General features: G+C 40.2%; 2 protein-coding genes across 2 annotated transcripts; both read left to right on the top strand.

Annotated features, from left to right (window-relative positions):
- Positions 1–665: 665 nt before the first annotated feature.
- aldocb (aldolase C, fructose-bisphosphate, b) lies at positions 666–10775 on the top strand. The gene is made up of 9 exons (XM_030781807.1): positions 666–733; positions 5912–6045; positions 6413–6624; positions 7162–7216; positions 7537–7697; positions 8103–8186; positions 8441–8615; positions 8717–8916; positions 9094–10775. Exons 2-9 carry the CDS (start codon positions 5934–5936, stop codon positions 9184–9186), a joined length of 1092 nt encoding a protein of 363 aa, XP_030637667.1. The 5' UTR covers positions 666–733; positions 5912–5933; the 3' UTR covers positions 9187–10775.
- A 1247-nt stretch (positions 10776–12022) lies between these two features.
- On the top strand, positions 12023–17249 carry pigs (phosphatidylinositol glycan anchor biosynthesis, class S). Its single transcript, XM_030782145.1, has 12 exons — positions 12023–12041; positions 12418–12557; positions 12657–12768; positions 12997–13086; positions 13390–13481; positions 13933–14170; positions 14507–14649; positions 14928–15042; positions 15501–15646; positions 15810–15910; positions 16211–16421; positions 16555–17249. Exons 1-12 carry the CDS (start codon positions 12023–12025, stop codon positions 16831–16833), a joined length of 1686 nt encoding a protein of 561 aa, XP_030638005.1. The 3' UTR covers positions 16834–17249.
- The last annotated feature ends 155 nt before the right edge of the window (positions 17250–17404 follow it).

Raw genomic sequence — 17404 nt, 5'->3', positions numbered from 1 at the left:
TAAGGCTTTGTTTTATAACCTGGAATACCTCACTCCTTTTTTTCACCATTCCTCCTAAATTGTGATTTATAAGATTCAGTACATTTAAGAACACTGTTTGTCAATGAGATATATATCACCTTTTGCTCCACAGTCTCTGTTTTTTTTTTTTTTTTGTTTGTTTGTTTGTTTTATTCTCATACAAACATTAATGTGAATAACATAGAGATGATGTAGTATATGTTTGAATGTGCGCTGCAGTATAAAAACCATAAGTGCTGAACCCACAAATACATGGTGATGATTCTCCGTGTGTATACTGGATGCAGTGTTTTGTGTCAAGTTGTACATGTATGCCATATAACACAACAGTGAGTCAGGTGGTTCAGGATCCTCTGCAGAATCTTACGTTGTGACAGTGAGTAGGGGTATTGAGCTACCTGTTGAGCTCTTGTTGGCAATTTAACAACATACATTCTTTTTTTTAAACATGAAACGTAAATTTGACTTTACTTTTATTATCTCAATGTCACCTAGGCACAAATAGTAAATATCAATTCTGGAAATGACGCATTCTTCGAATGTCCTTTGAATCGTCCAATATGCCCACGTGACATTTGGCCCCGCCCTTGAACTGGAACATTTTGTAAGCCGTCACGTTGCGTTGCGGTATTAGACGCAGAGGCCAGCTCTCTCGCAGCATCTCTCCATCAACATCCGACAATCTCATCCCGTGTTTTCCACCTTTAAGCAGGTAAGAATTTGAAATGTTGTTTTTATAACTTTCGGTGTTCTTTTTTTCACTGCAACGGACTATTCTTTTAATCGTAAAATATCAAATTTCAGGATTTTTCAATGAAGAAATATTGTTCCCCATCTAAGTATAGGACCAGAAATAATCGATATCGATCTACAGGTGGTCCCTCATTTAACATCTCATGTGAGACTCCTGGATATAAGACTATGGGTGTTTAGATGACACACCTACATTTTTCCGAAATAAAAAGTCGAGTCGTCATTCATTCACCTCTAACATGCATCGGTCGGTTCAGAAATTTACACCACTCTTCCGCATATTTGGGAGGTGTCACACAGAAGAGAAACAGTAATTTCCTAGTTCTTTCTTTGCAATAACCTTGGAAAAACAGTGAGATTTGGCTTCGCCGACATCACAGATGCGAGGGGTGTTAGTAGCGTGTGAGTGTGAGCTGTCACGTAGGCATGTACATCCTCAGGTTAAAGAGATTCACTGGTTGTTAGATGCTAAAACCGTCGTCTCACGAATATAATGCGCGTTCGAAACATGTGAAGAATTATTTAGATGAAATGAATGAACAAATTATATTGGTGGCTCATATTCTGAAAGGAATTAATGCTAACGATTCAGCTCATTTAAAGAAATAAGCCCTTAATGAATAGCACAAATATCTCAAATATCCGCTACAATTGGATGGAATTCCTTAAATTACAGGCAGCGCTCAGTTGCAAAGTGTGAATTATGAACCTTCGGTAGTACTATAGGCCTATGTAACTTATGCACAGACTGATCAACAGTCCTGTTCGGAAAGCTGTACTCCTGACCATGAAACCGTTTTGGGTGTTATTAACAGTTTAGCCGCTTATCGTGCATATGCACCTATGGATGCGCAGACAATCTGTTGTTAAATGAGTTTACTCCACCGTTTGCGGTGCTCCGAAATGGTAATTTTATGTATGTGTGATATTTTCCCGTCCCTTAGCAACACGACTCTGGCAGAAATTCAGTCGCAGTGAAAATACATAAGGCAGACAGATTTTCATGGCTGTTGACAACACCTCTGCATAGCTTTATAGCTAACATCTATTTCATAATATTTAAGATAAAATTCCGTCTGAATTGTAGTATTACAGTTCATCCGAGACAGAGAAGGACAGGTTGTTCCCTCTGTGGAAATCTTGGCACATGCCGTAACGTGTATATTGTAATGGCTGTCGTGACAAACACTGGTAGGAGGTGGCCTGGGATATTGGATGATGCTGTGCAGGACAGACATTCAGTATAGAATAGACCTTAAAAACACGACCAAGCCTTTCAAATTAATCCCCAGATCCTCAGTATGCATTGATTGAGTGTTTGAAAAATGTTATTTGGAAGTATAAAACAAGTGTGTATAATACAGTGTCAAATCTTAATGTTCCATGGAATATAATCAGGCTACAGAGTTTAAGCTGTCACACACAGAGGTCTACTCATGAGCAATGGCCCTTATTTGGTGTTTGCTTATTTGAGCTATTGTTTTTAGATACAACACTGGCATGGGTTTAGAGCCTCTCTCTACTATATTTTGACTTAACCTTAAATCCCTTTGTTTGGTCACCTTTTACTGCCCTGTAAAACAGTTTTTTTATGATGAAAATGAAGGCTACGTACATTTTACCCCATGGCAGAGGTCTAGCATGCATGCATGCATGCACACATGACGTCGAGTCTTCTGACATCACTGTTGTTTTTTTTTTCCTTGTGGCCTACGTGCGGAGGATGCTGTTGCGCTAAGCTGCAGTCTGTCTGACAGACTCCAGATCAGATAACCTGCAGCTAGATCAATCTCCTCACTAACCATTCTGTACATTGATTTAATTCATCAGTGGTGTAACATTGTACCTGGGTCAAATAATCAAAGAACGAAAAGTGTACTGTGTTAAAGCAGTTAGGAAATTATCCCCTATTTCCACGTTCACATCACTATGACTCATCAAAAACAAGCACTCATAGAATTCTACTCATAGCACAGAGGGGCAGAGCACCTTTTTTAAAAAAAAAAAAGATTTTCAGATGATTTTCAGCATGCATAAATTTATAGGATCAGATTAGTATTGAACAGAATATATATATTTTTTAAATCAAGCAATTCAGAAATAAAAAAAATCAAATCGAGTAAGATCATCAAGAGTGTCTTCATTGCGAATTTTGAAATTCAAAGTATGAATGCTGAATCTACAATATAAATATCCATCAAATTATCACCTGTTCATTTAATGGTTAAATAAATCTTACGGGCTCAGGGCTAATATGAGTTTATTCAACACACTTGACCCGTGCAGAATTTGGGTGAGGGAGACTTATCTCCCAGTTGGGATCAGAGGATTACACAAAACACACTTTGGAGCTGCCCTGAGATGTATGATGGTGTGGTTCTGAATGTACAGAGGGCATGTCTGAACAGAGAGTATTCCTCATCCTTTTATAAGACTTTGATGTATTTGTTCTGTCTTTATCTTGCTAACTGAACTAGCAGCTGCATGATTCAGCAAAAGCTCTATTGATCACAATAGCTGTTGATCCGCTTTGGAAAAACAAAATACAATATGGATTTTAACCCACCACATACCTAAAACAATGATTGGAGGAAAATACCTTTTACTGACATTTATTAAAATGTTAGAAGCCAGTGTTTTAGAGTAATATCTGATGATGATGATGATAAGAAGACGAAGAAAAAGAAGGAGAAAATAAATAATGATTAGAAAAAAGTCAATGTTTTACCTCTTCATACATTTATATTGATTTTGACTTGACCAGGAGCAGGACCCTGTAAGTTCACATACTTGCTGTCTATACACTGTACATGTAATAACCATACAGGCAAGCTAAGCAGAGCCACTCTTTTGTTTGACATCAGGCAGTTTGTAGACAGAGAGTATGAGCCAAAAACACTGCAGTGCAGTATTTCTCAACCCACAAAAGCCCTTTCTAATTCCTCAGTAATCGAAGGTCGAATGCAGAGGGACGGTAACATATTATGTTAATTTAATTACAATTTTGTAAAACGACACTGTGGTAACTTGGAACAAGCTCTTTAAAAAAAAAAAACAAAAAAAAAAAAACAAGCTGTTGATCCACAGTAGAATATCTGCATGCACTATAGATCTTTTAGTTCTTTGTGTAATTCCTGTTTATCAAAAAATTTTCAGGCATTGGAACTATTCCACACCATGTAAAATATAACTCATTGATTGAGCCGCTTGCATAGGAAGATTCTGAAATAACTTTAGCTCATTTGAATGCAAGCTAAAGCAGTTTGGGATCATTTTAAAGCAAGACTCTTAAGTCACAAGTTGTGAACTAGAAGGTATAAGTCAAGTGTCATTTTTGAAGACAGAGTAGCCAATTGCAATTCGTCTTGAAACTCAGAAGGGGTACCTAATTGTGCATTTACGCCTCACTGGCTCTTTCCAAAGCAACCGTCAGGCCATGGTTGTTTAACTGTGCTACAGGTTAACAATGTGGCCTTCTCATCTGCATGCTGTATCAGTAATACAAGTTACTACATCACTGAAGTGGGATATTTTTTATATTGCAGAATAAATCAATGTCTTTAAATTTCATTTGATATTTTCCCCTCAAAGCTAGTGAGTTAAACACCGATACTTCAGTTGAACTCAAGAGAATAAGACATCAGAAACCATCAGTAATCAGTTAGCAAAGTAGTTAGCGATGGCAAACATTAGAACTCCTCCTGACAAACACTGGCTTTTGTGCCAGGGTTTCCTCTCAGGAGGAATGTACAGGAACATGCTTCTACAGGTCCTCTTAGTAGGGCATTTGGACCCTGACGGGAGGAACTGTTGAATCTGAGACCTTGTTTCTCAATGGAAATTTTCAGGCATAGCTGACAGAGCACACAAACAAGGCCCTTCATACATCAGGAGCAGTATAAAAAGTGTGGGTGGACAGGCAGCTCCAGAATGTGACCCCTGGTGGTTAAACTCAGCTACACATTCTGTAATTCAGGTTCATTTAGGCCACTGCTTGTCGTCGCCCTTTAGGACTTATCTGGAATCAATTTTAGCTCCAGTATAAAATGCATCAGAGTGAAATTTGGAAGTACAAAATCAATGGTATTCAGTCATAATAAGATTTGTGCCTCAATTTACAAAAGAATTACAGGAAAATGTCAAAACTGTTTTGATGAGGCCATCAGAAGTGCTTTTCTGCGCTGAACCCATCTTTAATGGAGTGTTAGTACAGGATATTAAAGAGCTGACATTAGAAAGATGCTGAGGTTTTCCTGTGGGTGCTGATGATGACTGCTTGGTAGTCTAGGCAATGCTCTTTGGTGTGTTTGCTTAGTGTATGTGGAGAGCATGTAGATTTAGTCTAACTGAAAGCATTTCCTCTCCTTGGTTACTATTCTACTGAACCTTACAAGAGCAGACAAACAGGTCTAAGCTGTTTAAGTGTTTCATTGACTGAATCTAAACAAAAACTGATTGAAACACAATTTAGACCACTAAATGATTGAAACTGATCTGAAGAGAGAATGACGCAGTCTTAGATACGCAGAGAAAGAAAAAAATGATAGAGAATGGATGACCGTAGCGTGGATGGCGCACTAAAACAAACACTTAAGATTGTCTAGTTAAAAAGAACCGGACATTTTTTTTGTCATAGACAGTAAACACAATAGCTTTATGTTAAAATCTCCTATAGGGAGTGATAGCAAGGACAGTTATGTAATCTCTCTCACGGTTAATCACCCTGGCAACCAGGGCCTGGGGGGAGGGGGAAGGGGGGGGGGGGCGTCGTATTCAGGAAGGTCGATGCTGTGGTGGCTGTGCCCGATGCAAACGTTATGTAACTTGGCTGCTCGCCGCAAGACTATAAATGAGATGGCAGAGGAATTTTAACCAAAGCCTTTTGATACCGTGACCATGGCGTGTAGGAGTTCCCCTCAGCTAATTTTTCGATTTTACATTGATTGTGCTCACCCAAGGTTTTTTTTTTGGTATCGCTCCCCATTCACTCTTACATATGCATTCCATTTACAAATGATGTAGTTTTTAACATAGAGAAATGAACTTGGAGTTGAACAGCTTGTCGTAATGTCATCATATAGACAGAAAAAGACCCAAACTGAAAGCCCTCTCCCTTTCAATGTGTTTCCTCCATTAGCTTTCTTTGAGCAGCCGACAACATGACGCACCAGTACCCTGCTCTCACTGCCGAGCAGAAGAAGGAGCTCCAGGACATTGCCCAGCGCATTGTGGCGCCTGGGAAGGGAATTCTCGCCGCGGATGAGTCAACAGGTGAACATGGAATTTTTTTTTTTTTGCTAGTGCAGGCTAATCAATACCGTTTTTTAAGCTAGGATTTATTTATTTTTAAGCCCTACCTGGGCACAGTATATCCAGTAATAGTGACTATCTTATATTTAAGACGCCAACACTTCTTGATGTACTGTGGGACAAGCATGAATAAAACACACTGATAATACAGCACTGGATTGACTCATTTCACATTTGAACCCTTTAATAAGCAGTGAACATTTTGTCTGAATCTGCCTTTTGTCCTTCTGGATAAGTTTAGATCTTATCTGTTTGTCTGTATTCTATCCCTTCTTCTTATGAGTGTCTTTGTCTTAAACCAGGGTTGACTATTTATGTGTGCTCACAGGCAGCATGGCCAAGCGCCTCAACCCCATTGGCGTTGAGAACACAGAGGAAAACCGCCGCCTGTACCGCCAGATCCTGTTTTCCGCGGATGAGCGCATCAACAGCTGCATCGGCGGTGTGATCTTCTTCCACGAGACTCTGTACCAGAACGCTGATGATGGCACACCCTTCGCGAAGCTGATCAAGGACAGAGGCATTGTCGTGGGCATCAAGGTACGCCAGAAACCAGACCCCGAGAGCCGTAGTCTACTGGGATGACTGTTGTTCGTGCTGCTTTGTTAACAACTGTGTATGCCCTGTAGTAAGGACAATGGATTGATATAGAATACAGAGGTTGCTAACTGTGACAGTGCTATAAATCATTTTACACACGATTTCTGAGTATCAGTACTTACTGTGTTACTTGATACATTTGATGGATTTTGACTGAATTCAGTCTCTATCTTAGATAAACTAGTTATGCCTGTTGGGATATGGGTTGAGTTATGAAAGGGGTTAGCTTTTGCTTCAGTTTAAAGTAACCCAACAGACAGCATTAGCCCAACTTCAGATGGTCAGGCATGCAGAGTTTATACTGAAGAATGCATCAACAACTACAATTACTACATGCCAGCAGTATACAGATGAAGCATTCATTTTATACTCTGATTTCCCTCATCCCATAACCATTTAGTATACTATTAGGGTAAGGACTCTGCTGTCAAAAATATAAAGAATGTAGTTTTCAGAGAAGACCTCTCCTCTCTTTAGGTCGACAAAGGTGTTGTCCCCCTGGCTGGAACCAACGGCGAGACCACTACCCAGGGTAAGTCCACGGGTCAATATAGGGTGTTTGTCCAGTGGGTGTCTGTTGGACGTATGAAGGGTACTCGAAAGTCAGTCAAAAATGAGCTTGAAGTAAAAGTGGATTTCTTAAATTTGGTAACTATACAACCTGCATCGTGTTCCAACAATACCATTTGAAATTATGATATCAACAGAGTAAACACTGATGAGAGTGGCATTTTTTCTGCATGTTGGTAATCATATCTTAATTGGATTAATTGCTTAATTACTGCAATTTTTACTGTGTATTGATGTAAAGACATTACCACTGACTGACGTTGTGTATTGATGTGTGTGTAGGACTTGATGGTCTATCAGAGCGCTGCGCCCAGTATAAGAAGGATGGTGCTGACTTTGCCAAGTGGCGCTGCGTCCTGAAGATCAGTGAGACCACACCCTCTGAGTTAGCCATCATGGAGAATGCTAACGTTCTGGCTCGCTATGCTAGCATCTGCCAGCAGGTGAGTACATCAATGACCCCAGTCATTGCTGTCGCTCACACCGCTGTCATCAAAATCTAATTAGAATGAAAAAAATGCTACAAAAAACTTGAGTCCTTTACTCACGATGACCAGTCCAACTTGTGATTTAGATGGAAACGAATGTAAGAGCTTACCATTAGGAGGGTAGTTCATTTGTGAAGAGTAGACAGAGGTTCGGTATAATGTTGAGATAAGAACCTGATAAGGGAGGGCTAATCCAAGATTAGCTGCTGAGGGTGGACAGTAATGTGGAGCGGCATATATAGAGAAATGCAGACGTGGCAGTCTGCCCAGGAAACTGCACTGACTGCTCAGTTGCATTGACTGCATTGTTTGAAGAGATGAGTGGAAGGCTTCCTCTACTGATGTGCTGATCTTTTACAGAATGGCATTGTGCCCATTGTGGAGCCTGAGATCCTGCCAGACGGAGACCATGACCTTAAGCGCTGCCAGTATGTGACAGAGAAGGTACGTTCCTCTTCATAAGATATAAATGATTTTTTTTGATTGCGGGCTTTTGACCTTACAATAGAAGCGATTTAAAACACACTGTGAATAGGTTGAAAAAGTAGGTGTAGTAATAGTAAATAAAGAACTCATCTCTCAAACTTTGTGCTACGTGTCCACCAACAGTGGTCAGGAAAACAGTTGAAGGGAACATTTGTGATCTGTCCATTCTTCATTGTTGTGTAAACACAGTCAGTTTTGTGTTGCTTATCTAGGTGCTAGCCGCCTGCTACAAAGCCCTGTCTGACCATCATGTATACCTGGAAGGGACCTTGCTCAAACCCAACATGGTGACAGCCGGACACTCTTGCCCCACTAAATACACCCCTGAGGAAGTCGCCATGGCGACCGTCACCGCTCTGCGTCGCACTGTTCCCCCAGCAGTTACAGGTAAAGACGTTTCACAGTTGGCCAATTCAGTTGATCTGAGATAGTTCTCACACAATTTGATATCATAAGGCTGACTCTAATTCAGTTGTGTCTGCGCATAGGTGTGACATTCCTGTCTGGAGGACAGAGTGAGGAGGAGGCATCCATCAACCTGAATGCCATCAACAACTGCCCTCTGACCAAACCCTGGGCCCTCACTTTCTCCTATGGCCGTGCCCTCCAGGCCTCAGCTCTCAATGCCTGGCGTGGAGCCAAAGACAACGAAAAGGCCGCCACTGAGGAATTCATCAAGCGTGCTGAGGTGAGTATTGGAAACTTGGTCAGCAGTTCAAACCTTGTGTCTCATTCATAACTGCCCTTCTGATTGTTGCAGTAGTCTTATTTATTATACGAGAGCTAAATAAGGAAATGTTTGTGTTTCTAAATGACTTTTTAACTGAGTTTTCAGTGTTAACTATGTGATATGACTCTTCTTTAGGCAAATGGCTTGGCAGCCCAAGGAAAGTACGTCTCAGTCGGCGGCAGTGGAGCTGCAGGACAGTCCCTCTACGTGGCCAATCACGCTTACTGATCGCCCCCTTCGCCCACAGTAGACCTTCTGCAGACTAATCGTATCTTCCACTGCTGCTATCCTCCATGTCACGTATCAATCACAGGCCTGCGCTGTCTTCTGTACTGTTTTTAGTTTATCCATTTGAATTGCATCAAAATATGAAAAAAGGGAAAGATTGTAAAATTGATGAGCAGTCAATAAAAATGACAGGCACTTTAATGGAACTTAAATCTGCCCGTTTCACAAATGATAAATTTGAATTCAGACTTCTCCTTTTGAAACGCTTTTAAAAATGACTGTGTTTTTATGGTCAGATATGTACTACTGATAGAAAATTTAAGTGTTTAAACAACAACAGCATTCAGCCTAGCACCACGTTTATTTGTTAATGGTACGTTTTTCCTTCAAGAGGAAGGCTTTGTTCACACTGCAGGCAGCTCCAAATCGGTGTTAATTTTGTGAAGTGACCCATGTAGACGATATGAATAGGGTGTGCATGTGCACATGAACAACAACAAACGAGTTGAATGAGTACACGTCTCCAGTCATGTGAAGTCTACCAGCCTGTCGCCAAAGCCAATGCCACTGATGTTGTTATGCTCACGTTTATCTGTACAGTGATTTGAAGTGGAGGACACATAGGAATCTGCCTGTGCATGATGATAATGGGTTAAAAAGCCAAAGTTGTAACTTTAGCGCTTTGCGTATACCTATCTGTGCATTTATTTTCCTCAGTCCCACCAGCAAGTTACAACGAGATGTAATCTGTCACATGGAGACTGTCACTCTGACCATGTTATACATTAACCAATTGTATTTAAATTTGATTGTTCTCACCAAATCATTGGTTCTCGTTGGAGTTTGTTTCACATAGAAATGTGAACCAAATTGGAAACTCAGAAGGTGTAACTTCACATTCCATTTACTTGTTGATATGAGAGAAAAAGAATTGAGTCACTTTTGCTGCAGTGTGATCTTAGCCCAAATGATTTTAGTCCAGGCAACTGCCACAAAAGGTGATGTCCCTGTGCTTCTGTCTGGATGCAGTGTGGTTTCAACAATCCTTGCTATGAAGAGATCTCAGTTTTTAATTTAAAGGAGATGATAGTGCAGGTATGTTAGCTGGGACTGAATTTAGTCTGTTGTAGACAACTGTGTAAGAAGCAGAGGCAGTGATGTACCTGAGTGAGTGCTTTCAATGAAACATACAACAGCTTAGCCACACTTTTAAAAACGGTTGATAAAAAAACACCACGGAACATTATTTAGTGTTCTGTTCTTATTCACTTCAGTGGTGAGTTATTTGGGTATGTGTGTCTACTGTTGAATAAATACTAACAATATTGATTGACAAAAACAGTTGCTCTATAAATGTGTGTTACTGTGTAGTGTGCTTGAGTGTTCTAAGCTCTCTCTCCCATACCTTCTTTGTGACACAGTACAGAAGAGATGATTAATTCAGTTGATTTAACTGTCATCGTGTAGACCAAACTTTGAGGCACACTATGGAGTGGGAGAAGATTGGTGCGAGCAGTGATTGATGTATTAAGCTGTGACATTTGTGATGTTTGTGTTATCATTTAAGCTCTTGGTGTGTCATAGTAAAATAAAAAATAAAATGGCAATAAAAATCTTAAAAAGGTATAAAAAAAGTACCTGTGATTTTCCTGTATGTTTTATGTGATAGTATTTGAGTAAACTCTGCTTCATATTCTGCTGAGTATGAATATATGAAGAAGAATATTTATATTGTTCTTCATAGTCTTCATATTTTCATATTTCATACCATGATGTGGTTCACAGATTCAGGCTTCTGTTATTACACTGTGCCTTCCAAATGTGTTCATTAATCTAGCTCACAATTGCTTCATATAAAGTAAAAAAAAAAAAGTGTAAAATATTATATTATTAATGAGTTGTATCTTCATTCTTAGGTGCGGAAAAGATTCCCAGGTATGATCACAGTCTACAGCAGTCAGCAAGAAATAGCGCTTTTCACAAAACATTGTGTAATTTCCACCCTCTCTGTATAAGGTTTACATTTTTAAAATGTTTTTATTAATGTTTTCTGAGACCAGAGTACGATGTGAATATTTCAGAATGCTTAAGATACATGACTAACAGTTTAACAAACTCTTGTGGATTACCCTCTATAATTTAAACTAAATTTTCTGAGAAGTTCATGTCTGGAGACTGGATGGGCCGTTGTAAAACAATCATTCTGTGGTCGCATAACATTGTTTTGGGTGATCTTGAAAAAACTGGCTTGCTACAGGATCCGTTTTTGAACTACATTAGGTCTCCTTGAAGAGAGAAAGAGATATTGGCCGAAAATATTTTGGTACTCAGTAGAAATCATTATTTCCTTCCATGACTTCACCAAGAGCCACAGGATCAGTTGGAGAACAAAAGTCCTGTAATATGAGAAATCCACTTCTATATTGCACCAATGGTAGTACTTTATCGTCTAAGTGTCCATTCTCAAGTACCAAGCTTGATCCCACGATTAAATTTATTACATTAATTTTTTGTACACTGCAGATGCTGAGATTCGTAGACAGGTTTTTCAATTGCTTTTTAGGGGGAAACCCTAAAAATACTTTCGAAGTGGAAGGGGTATGATCTAGCAACCAGTTCCAGAAGTGGCGATAGTGAGATAGCGAAATGCACACGAACCACCCCAAAGTCTGCGCCAGCCTGCGCAAACAGTAACTCATGCAATGAGCTCCTCCAGTGAGAACTGTCAATGCAACACGCCTCTTGTTTTCTGATTGGAGAAGAGGAAACTGAGCTTTCTTCTGATTGGACAGAATGCCCAACATGGCATGCAAAGGGGCAAACCCCTCAGTTAACAATGGCGGCAGTTGAGCTGGGTGAGTATCGTTAGAATATTCACTCATTTATTTTATGAAGTATGTAGTTTGGCTTTTTGATAAGGTTTCAACCTGTGTAATTGCTGACATTTATTTCTGATCGAAGATAAATACACTGCACAATTGAAGCTAGTTTTACAGCCCGATAAGCCAGCTAGTTGGATCCATGTTCACTGATTTCCTGGTATACCGTATAGCAGGGTTGGGTCAAACAGCTATAATCACTGACATTATAAAAAAAGAGCTTTAACACTTACAAGTGATTAGGGATATAAATACTGAGACTCGGTTCCAAGGTTGTTATTTCACCTATGTTTAAATGGAGGTCCTTGATTATCGCAGTCATTCCTAATGTATGACATCCACCTGCACGCAGAGAAGGAGCGCGGGCGCAGTGCTGCTCTCGCTATAGCTGCTGTGGTGTTTATGGTGGGTATCCCACTATGGTGGAAGACCACCGAGACCTATCGTGCGTGGCTCCCCTATGCTCAAATCCAAGAACTCGACAACTTACAGGTGAAGCACTCTACTTCCGTCACCATACAACCGTCGCAATATTGACTACGAAATTAAGTGGTTCATTCAGGTTTTAATGTGCGTGTGTGTGTTTTAAAGCTCGTTTTAAATGTTGAAGTGGAGGTGGTCTTCTCTCCGGGCACGTTGGCCCCCGAACAGCTGAAGAAGTTCCCCTTTACCTCAGTCCGTGAGCAGGAACATCATGTTGACGGTACATGTAGAAGAAATGTCTCATCTCCTTTCAGCTTACACATTATCAACATTTTTATGACTATATAACATGTATTTAAACTCATAAACAAAACCAGTGTTGGGGCTAAAATACTGAACATTTTGACGATCTCTATGAGCAAAGCTATCATCTGCTTATGTAATAAATGTTGAGAGAAATGTCAGCTCAGATGTCACACAATCCTGTTTTTTGTCCTGTCCATCATAGCCAACACAGGTTTGAAGTACAGGTATGAAACCAAGTACCGAACTGCAACCATCATGGAGGTAGATGCCCTGAACCAACCCACCGCACAAGGTTAAGAGTTTTAATCGTCTGTGTACCATTATATAAGCTCTTTGTGCCACAATGATTAGGAAGTATAAAGTAAATATAAAGTTAATAAAATAATTATAATGGTCCTATCAGTAGTGGACAACACAAGCTGTTAGTTGTAGGAATGAGGGCTCAGGAAGAGATCTAAGTAAGAAATTATTTAAAATATCTGAAGGTATCTAAAGTATCTCTAACTGCTTGAGAGAAATGCTTTGTTGTGCATTAGCGATCCAACATCAACTCATCCGTTTAATTCTGTTTTCCTGTCTTGCTGTTTCTCTGCAGATGCAGACCTCTCACTGCACATGCTCACAGAGAGTGTCTGTGGGTCTGTGGTTGTGTATGTGATACACGAGTCCTCCACACTGCTGCCAAAGGTGAGGACACACACAGTCAGATGTACTTTTGTCTGACGTATGCCAGATAGTCATGCAGTATACTTCAAAATAATTCACATGAAGAACAAAAAAGAGGGTAAAAATGAAATGTTTAATGCCATAAAACAAGCACTGCTAAATTTCAACCCTTTGACATATAGAAAATCTTCTATTTGAATGAGGATTCATTGAACACATTCATAAATGTGTAGTAGTTATACTGTATCTCCAGGCAAATGTTCACAATTGTTCAGTACTTCATCCACACTTTTTTTTAAACAGTATTAATAACTGTTTAGTTCACTTTTTGTAATCTATTTACTCATATTTATGAAAGGCCTAAATTATTTAAGAGGTTACTGCATGTACTGTGTGGGGAACACTTGATGTGTAATATGTCATTGTATAATGGTGAGCACTAAAGCAACTGGTTTCTCTCTTGAAACTTTAGGAGGTGAAAGCGTATGTGGGCCACAGGAGAACTGCACTACTGCGTACTCCACCTGGGAGAGAGTCTGGCAGTCTGAAGGGGTTTCTGGCGGCCCTTGACCTTGAGGTGAAACAGGTGGTTGAAACCATGTCCTTCAGCCACCAGGACATCCTTGGTGCTCTTAGCGATCGTGTCCGCTTGGCCAAGGTTAGCAAGGAGAATCTGGCAGATAGCTTGAGGGCCATAAAGTCCAGTCCAGGTAATGGCTCTGCTTCTCATTAACTATTTGGATACTGGTTATACTGGTTGAATGGGAACGTATTTTCACTCACATTACTCATTTCTGACTTTTCTTTTCATAGTATTGCTCATTTTTTCATTATTTTCATTCATTTCTACATCTCAGCTCTTTATAATGTTTCTCGTTTTAAATATATGAATGAGTGTATTTTTCCATATACATTGTCACATAATGTTTACTGTAATGCTGCATAATGAGAGGGTACACAGCTGGATTGTTTTCATTTGTGGCCTAATTGGAACTCAAACCCTCCTGTTCAGAGTTTAATATTGGCTCTGTTCTCTGCTCACCCAGGCTATGAGATCACCTTTAGTCTACTGAACCCAGATCCCAAGTCCCACAGTCTACACTGGGACATTGAGGGGGCTGTGCACAGCTATATTCAGCCCCTCTTAGACAAACTGGCCCCAGTAGCCAACTTCTCTGTGGACTCTCAGGTACTTATATAAAACACACATGATAATTTGAAGCTGTGAAGATGTGTGTCTGCATAAAAAAAAGTAAGGTTCCCTTTTCAAAGAGGGAAAATATTTGCTGCCCAGAGATAGATAAAAAATGTTTTGCCTGATAAATGATTAAATAAGTCAACAACTGTAGCCTGCTTATTTATAGTTTTAATCTGAATTATAAATCAGGAAGGCAGAGTCATAACAAGATGACATCACAGACTTTTTTAGTCTTTCTACTGCATCTGAAATGTCTCTGTTTGTTTCAGATTCTGCACTATGCAATGCTAGGTGTTAACCCACGCTTTGACAACAACATCTCAGCTTACGTACTCAGCGAAGAAAGCCTTGCCCATGTCATCAACCCTGTAGAGGCCAGGTTAGGTAAGGTGGTTGTTTCCTTGATTTTAAAACTCTAATGCATCTGATATTCAAGATGAGAACTAAATATTTATCACATGCCCTTTTCATATGAAGTGGTTTTATTACGTTATTCCCAATGTGGTTCGTGATGTGAAAAATCAGTCAGCAGATTTTGAGTTCTGTTTTGCATTGGGCTTTTACTATGACATTCGCACTATTTGCTGGCTTTTGACTGAGTTTTACATCTGTGTAGCATTTTGCCCCCACTGTGATGCATGGCCAAGCAATGCCGTTGTGGACAGTTATAGCCCAACTGTCAGAGAGGTGTGCTAAAGTCCTCATTGAAGTAGTGGATTTTGATTTAAAGGCCGAATACCCCTCTGTGACAGTCTCTTGGTGCACAGTATTTAACATTGTTGAGAAAGTTCATATTCATAGTGCACTACTGGCCTTGTCTCACTTGTGCCTCATCTGTTTAGGCTCAAATGCAGCTTCCTCTAACCCTGTGCTGAACTTCCTGCTCTATATCCCTGATGCCCACCACTCTCCACTCCTCATTCGTGACCATAATAGGAAGATGGTACCTTCCAATGCCTTCCACAGCCCCCGCTGGGGGGGTATCATGGTACAGTCCACAAATATTCATTTTCAGTGAAGCAATTTCATGTCATATGCTCCTAAATTCCCTGTATTGTATCAAGATCTTTAATTGAATTTCTTCACAAATAAGGGATTTAATGTACACCAGACATTTAATATAGATCTTTGGACCATCCCTGTCCCTGTAGATATACAATGTGAATGACCTATATGGAAATGAGGCTGAATTTCCTGTAAACATCAACATTAATATGGCCAAAGTGATGGGCATCTTCCTGGCACAGTTACGGTCAGTATCCCAGCATTGGCGTACACTTCACAACAAAATCCACCAGCAAAATCCTGTGCTGCTCACCTACCACTGTGAAAGTAATCTTCTTTGACCTGTTTTTTTTGGGGGTTTTTTTAATACTGGATAGTAAAAGACAACTTTTGTCCCTGTCTGTGTGTGTGAATATTTTAATGCACCTGTTTGGTGTTGTACTTGGGCATGACGTACACATGTGTGCTTGTGTTTATTTATTTGTGTGTGTGTGTGTGTGTGTGTGTGTGTGTGTGTGTGTGTTTTCGTTGTTGCTCTTCTTGTCAGGCTCATGCTTGGGATCCAGCAGGGCAACCCTCCCCCAGGTTTTATGTTGCAGAGCGCAGGCAATGCAGGTGTGGCTGACTGGGAGCTGGACAGGTTACTCTGGAGCCGCAGTGTAGAGAATGTGGCCACTGCCAGCACCACTATCAGCTCCCTGGCCCAGCTCTTAGACCAGATTGGGAACATTGTCATCAATGACAACATAGCTAAGCAGGTCAGCACCCTCTCTCCATTCATTATACAAAACTCTGGAGTTCATAAGCAGTGTATGGAGGGCCTGCGGATTTTAAATGTATTCATAGGGAGTGTTTTCTCTCACTACATACCAATGCATTTCTGTCCTGCAGGTGTCCAGCGCTGTGACGTCTTTGCAGGCAGCTGTGGCTGAGCTGGAGACTGGGAACTTAGACTTTGCCCTTCAGTACAGCAGAGAGGCCATTTTGGCATCCGAGAGGGCATTTTTTGACCCCTCTCTGTTACATCTTTTATATTTCCCAGATGACCAGAAATTTGCTATTTACATACCTCTCTTCCTGCCCATGTGTGTGCCTATTGTGCTCTCCCTGCTGAAGATTGTCAAAGAACTGAGACAAAAGCGTACAGAAAAGCAGAGCAAACAGGACTGAGAAACTTCAGTGTTAACACATAGACATGGAAGTATGTATCGTGTGAACACTGATGACTTTGCAACTGCCACCATCCACTAAATCCCTGTTTGGGCTCAATACCAGTTTGGTATGTGCACCCATGAACAAATGTCAGCCGCATTACTGAATTTCCACCAACACTGGATGGATTTAATGGTTGGTACTCCTATTTATTGATGATGCTATGGATACAAAATCTGTCCAACAGACAGACTTTTCAAACACTTCAAAGGTACTGAAAGTTGTGTTAAACACTGGAAAGTGTTACATTTTGGAGTAAAACAAGGTCATGTATACATTGAATCAGTTATAATGCCCCTTATGTGTGTATAATCTTCTATGGAGCAACAGAAAATTTTCAAGAATGTGTTTTGAAATAAAATTTTGGCTGTTTGTCAACATTCCAATACAACAAACACTTTAACACTGATATATTGTGGTTAGCCACTGTAATTAGCTCATTTTTTTTGTCTGTCAGCTTGATTCTGTAGAGGGCATTTGCTGTTGGGCAGACAGCTTTGATATATGCCCATTGTTCACTTTTTTATAA

Source organism: Chanos chanos, chromosome 8 (genome assembly GCF_902362185.1).
Source record: "Chanos chanos chromosome 8, fChaCha1.1, whole genome shotgun sequence".
NCBI lineage: Eukaryota > Metazoa > Chordata > Actinopteri > Gonorynchiformes > Chanidae > Chanos > Chanos chanos.
This window is presented reverse-complemented; position numbering and strand designations above follow the sequence as displayed.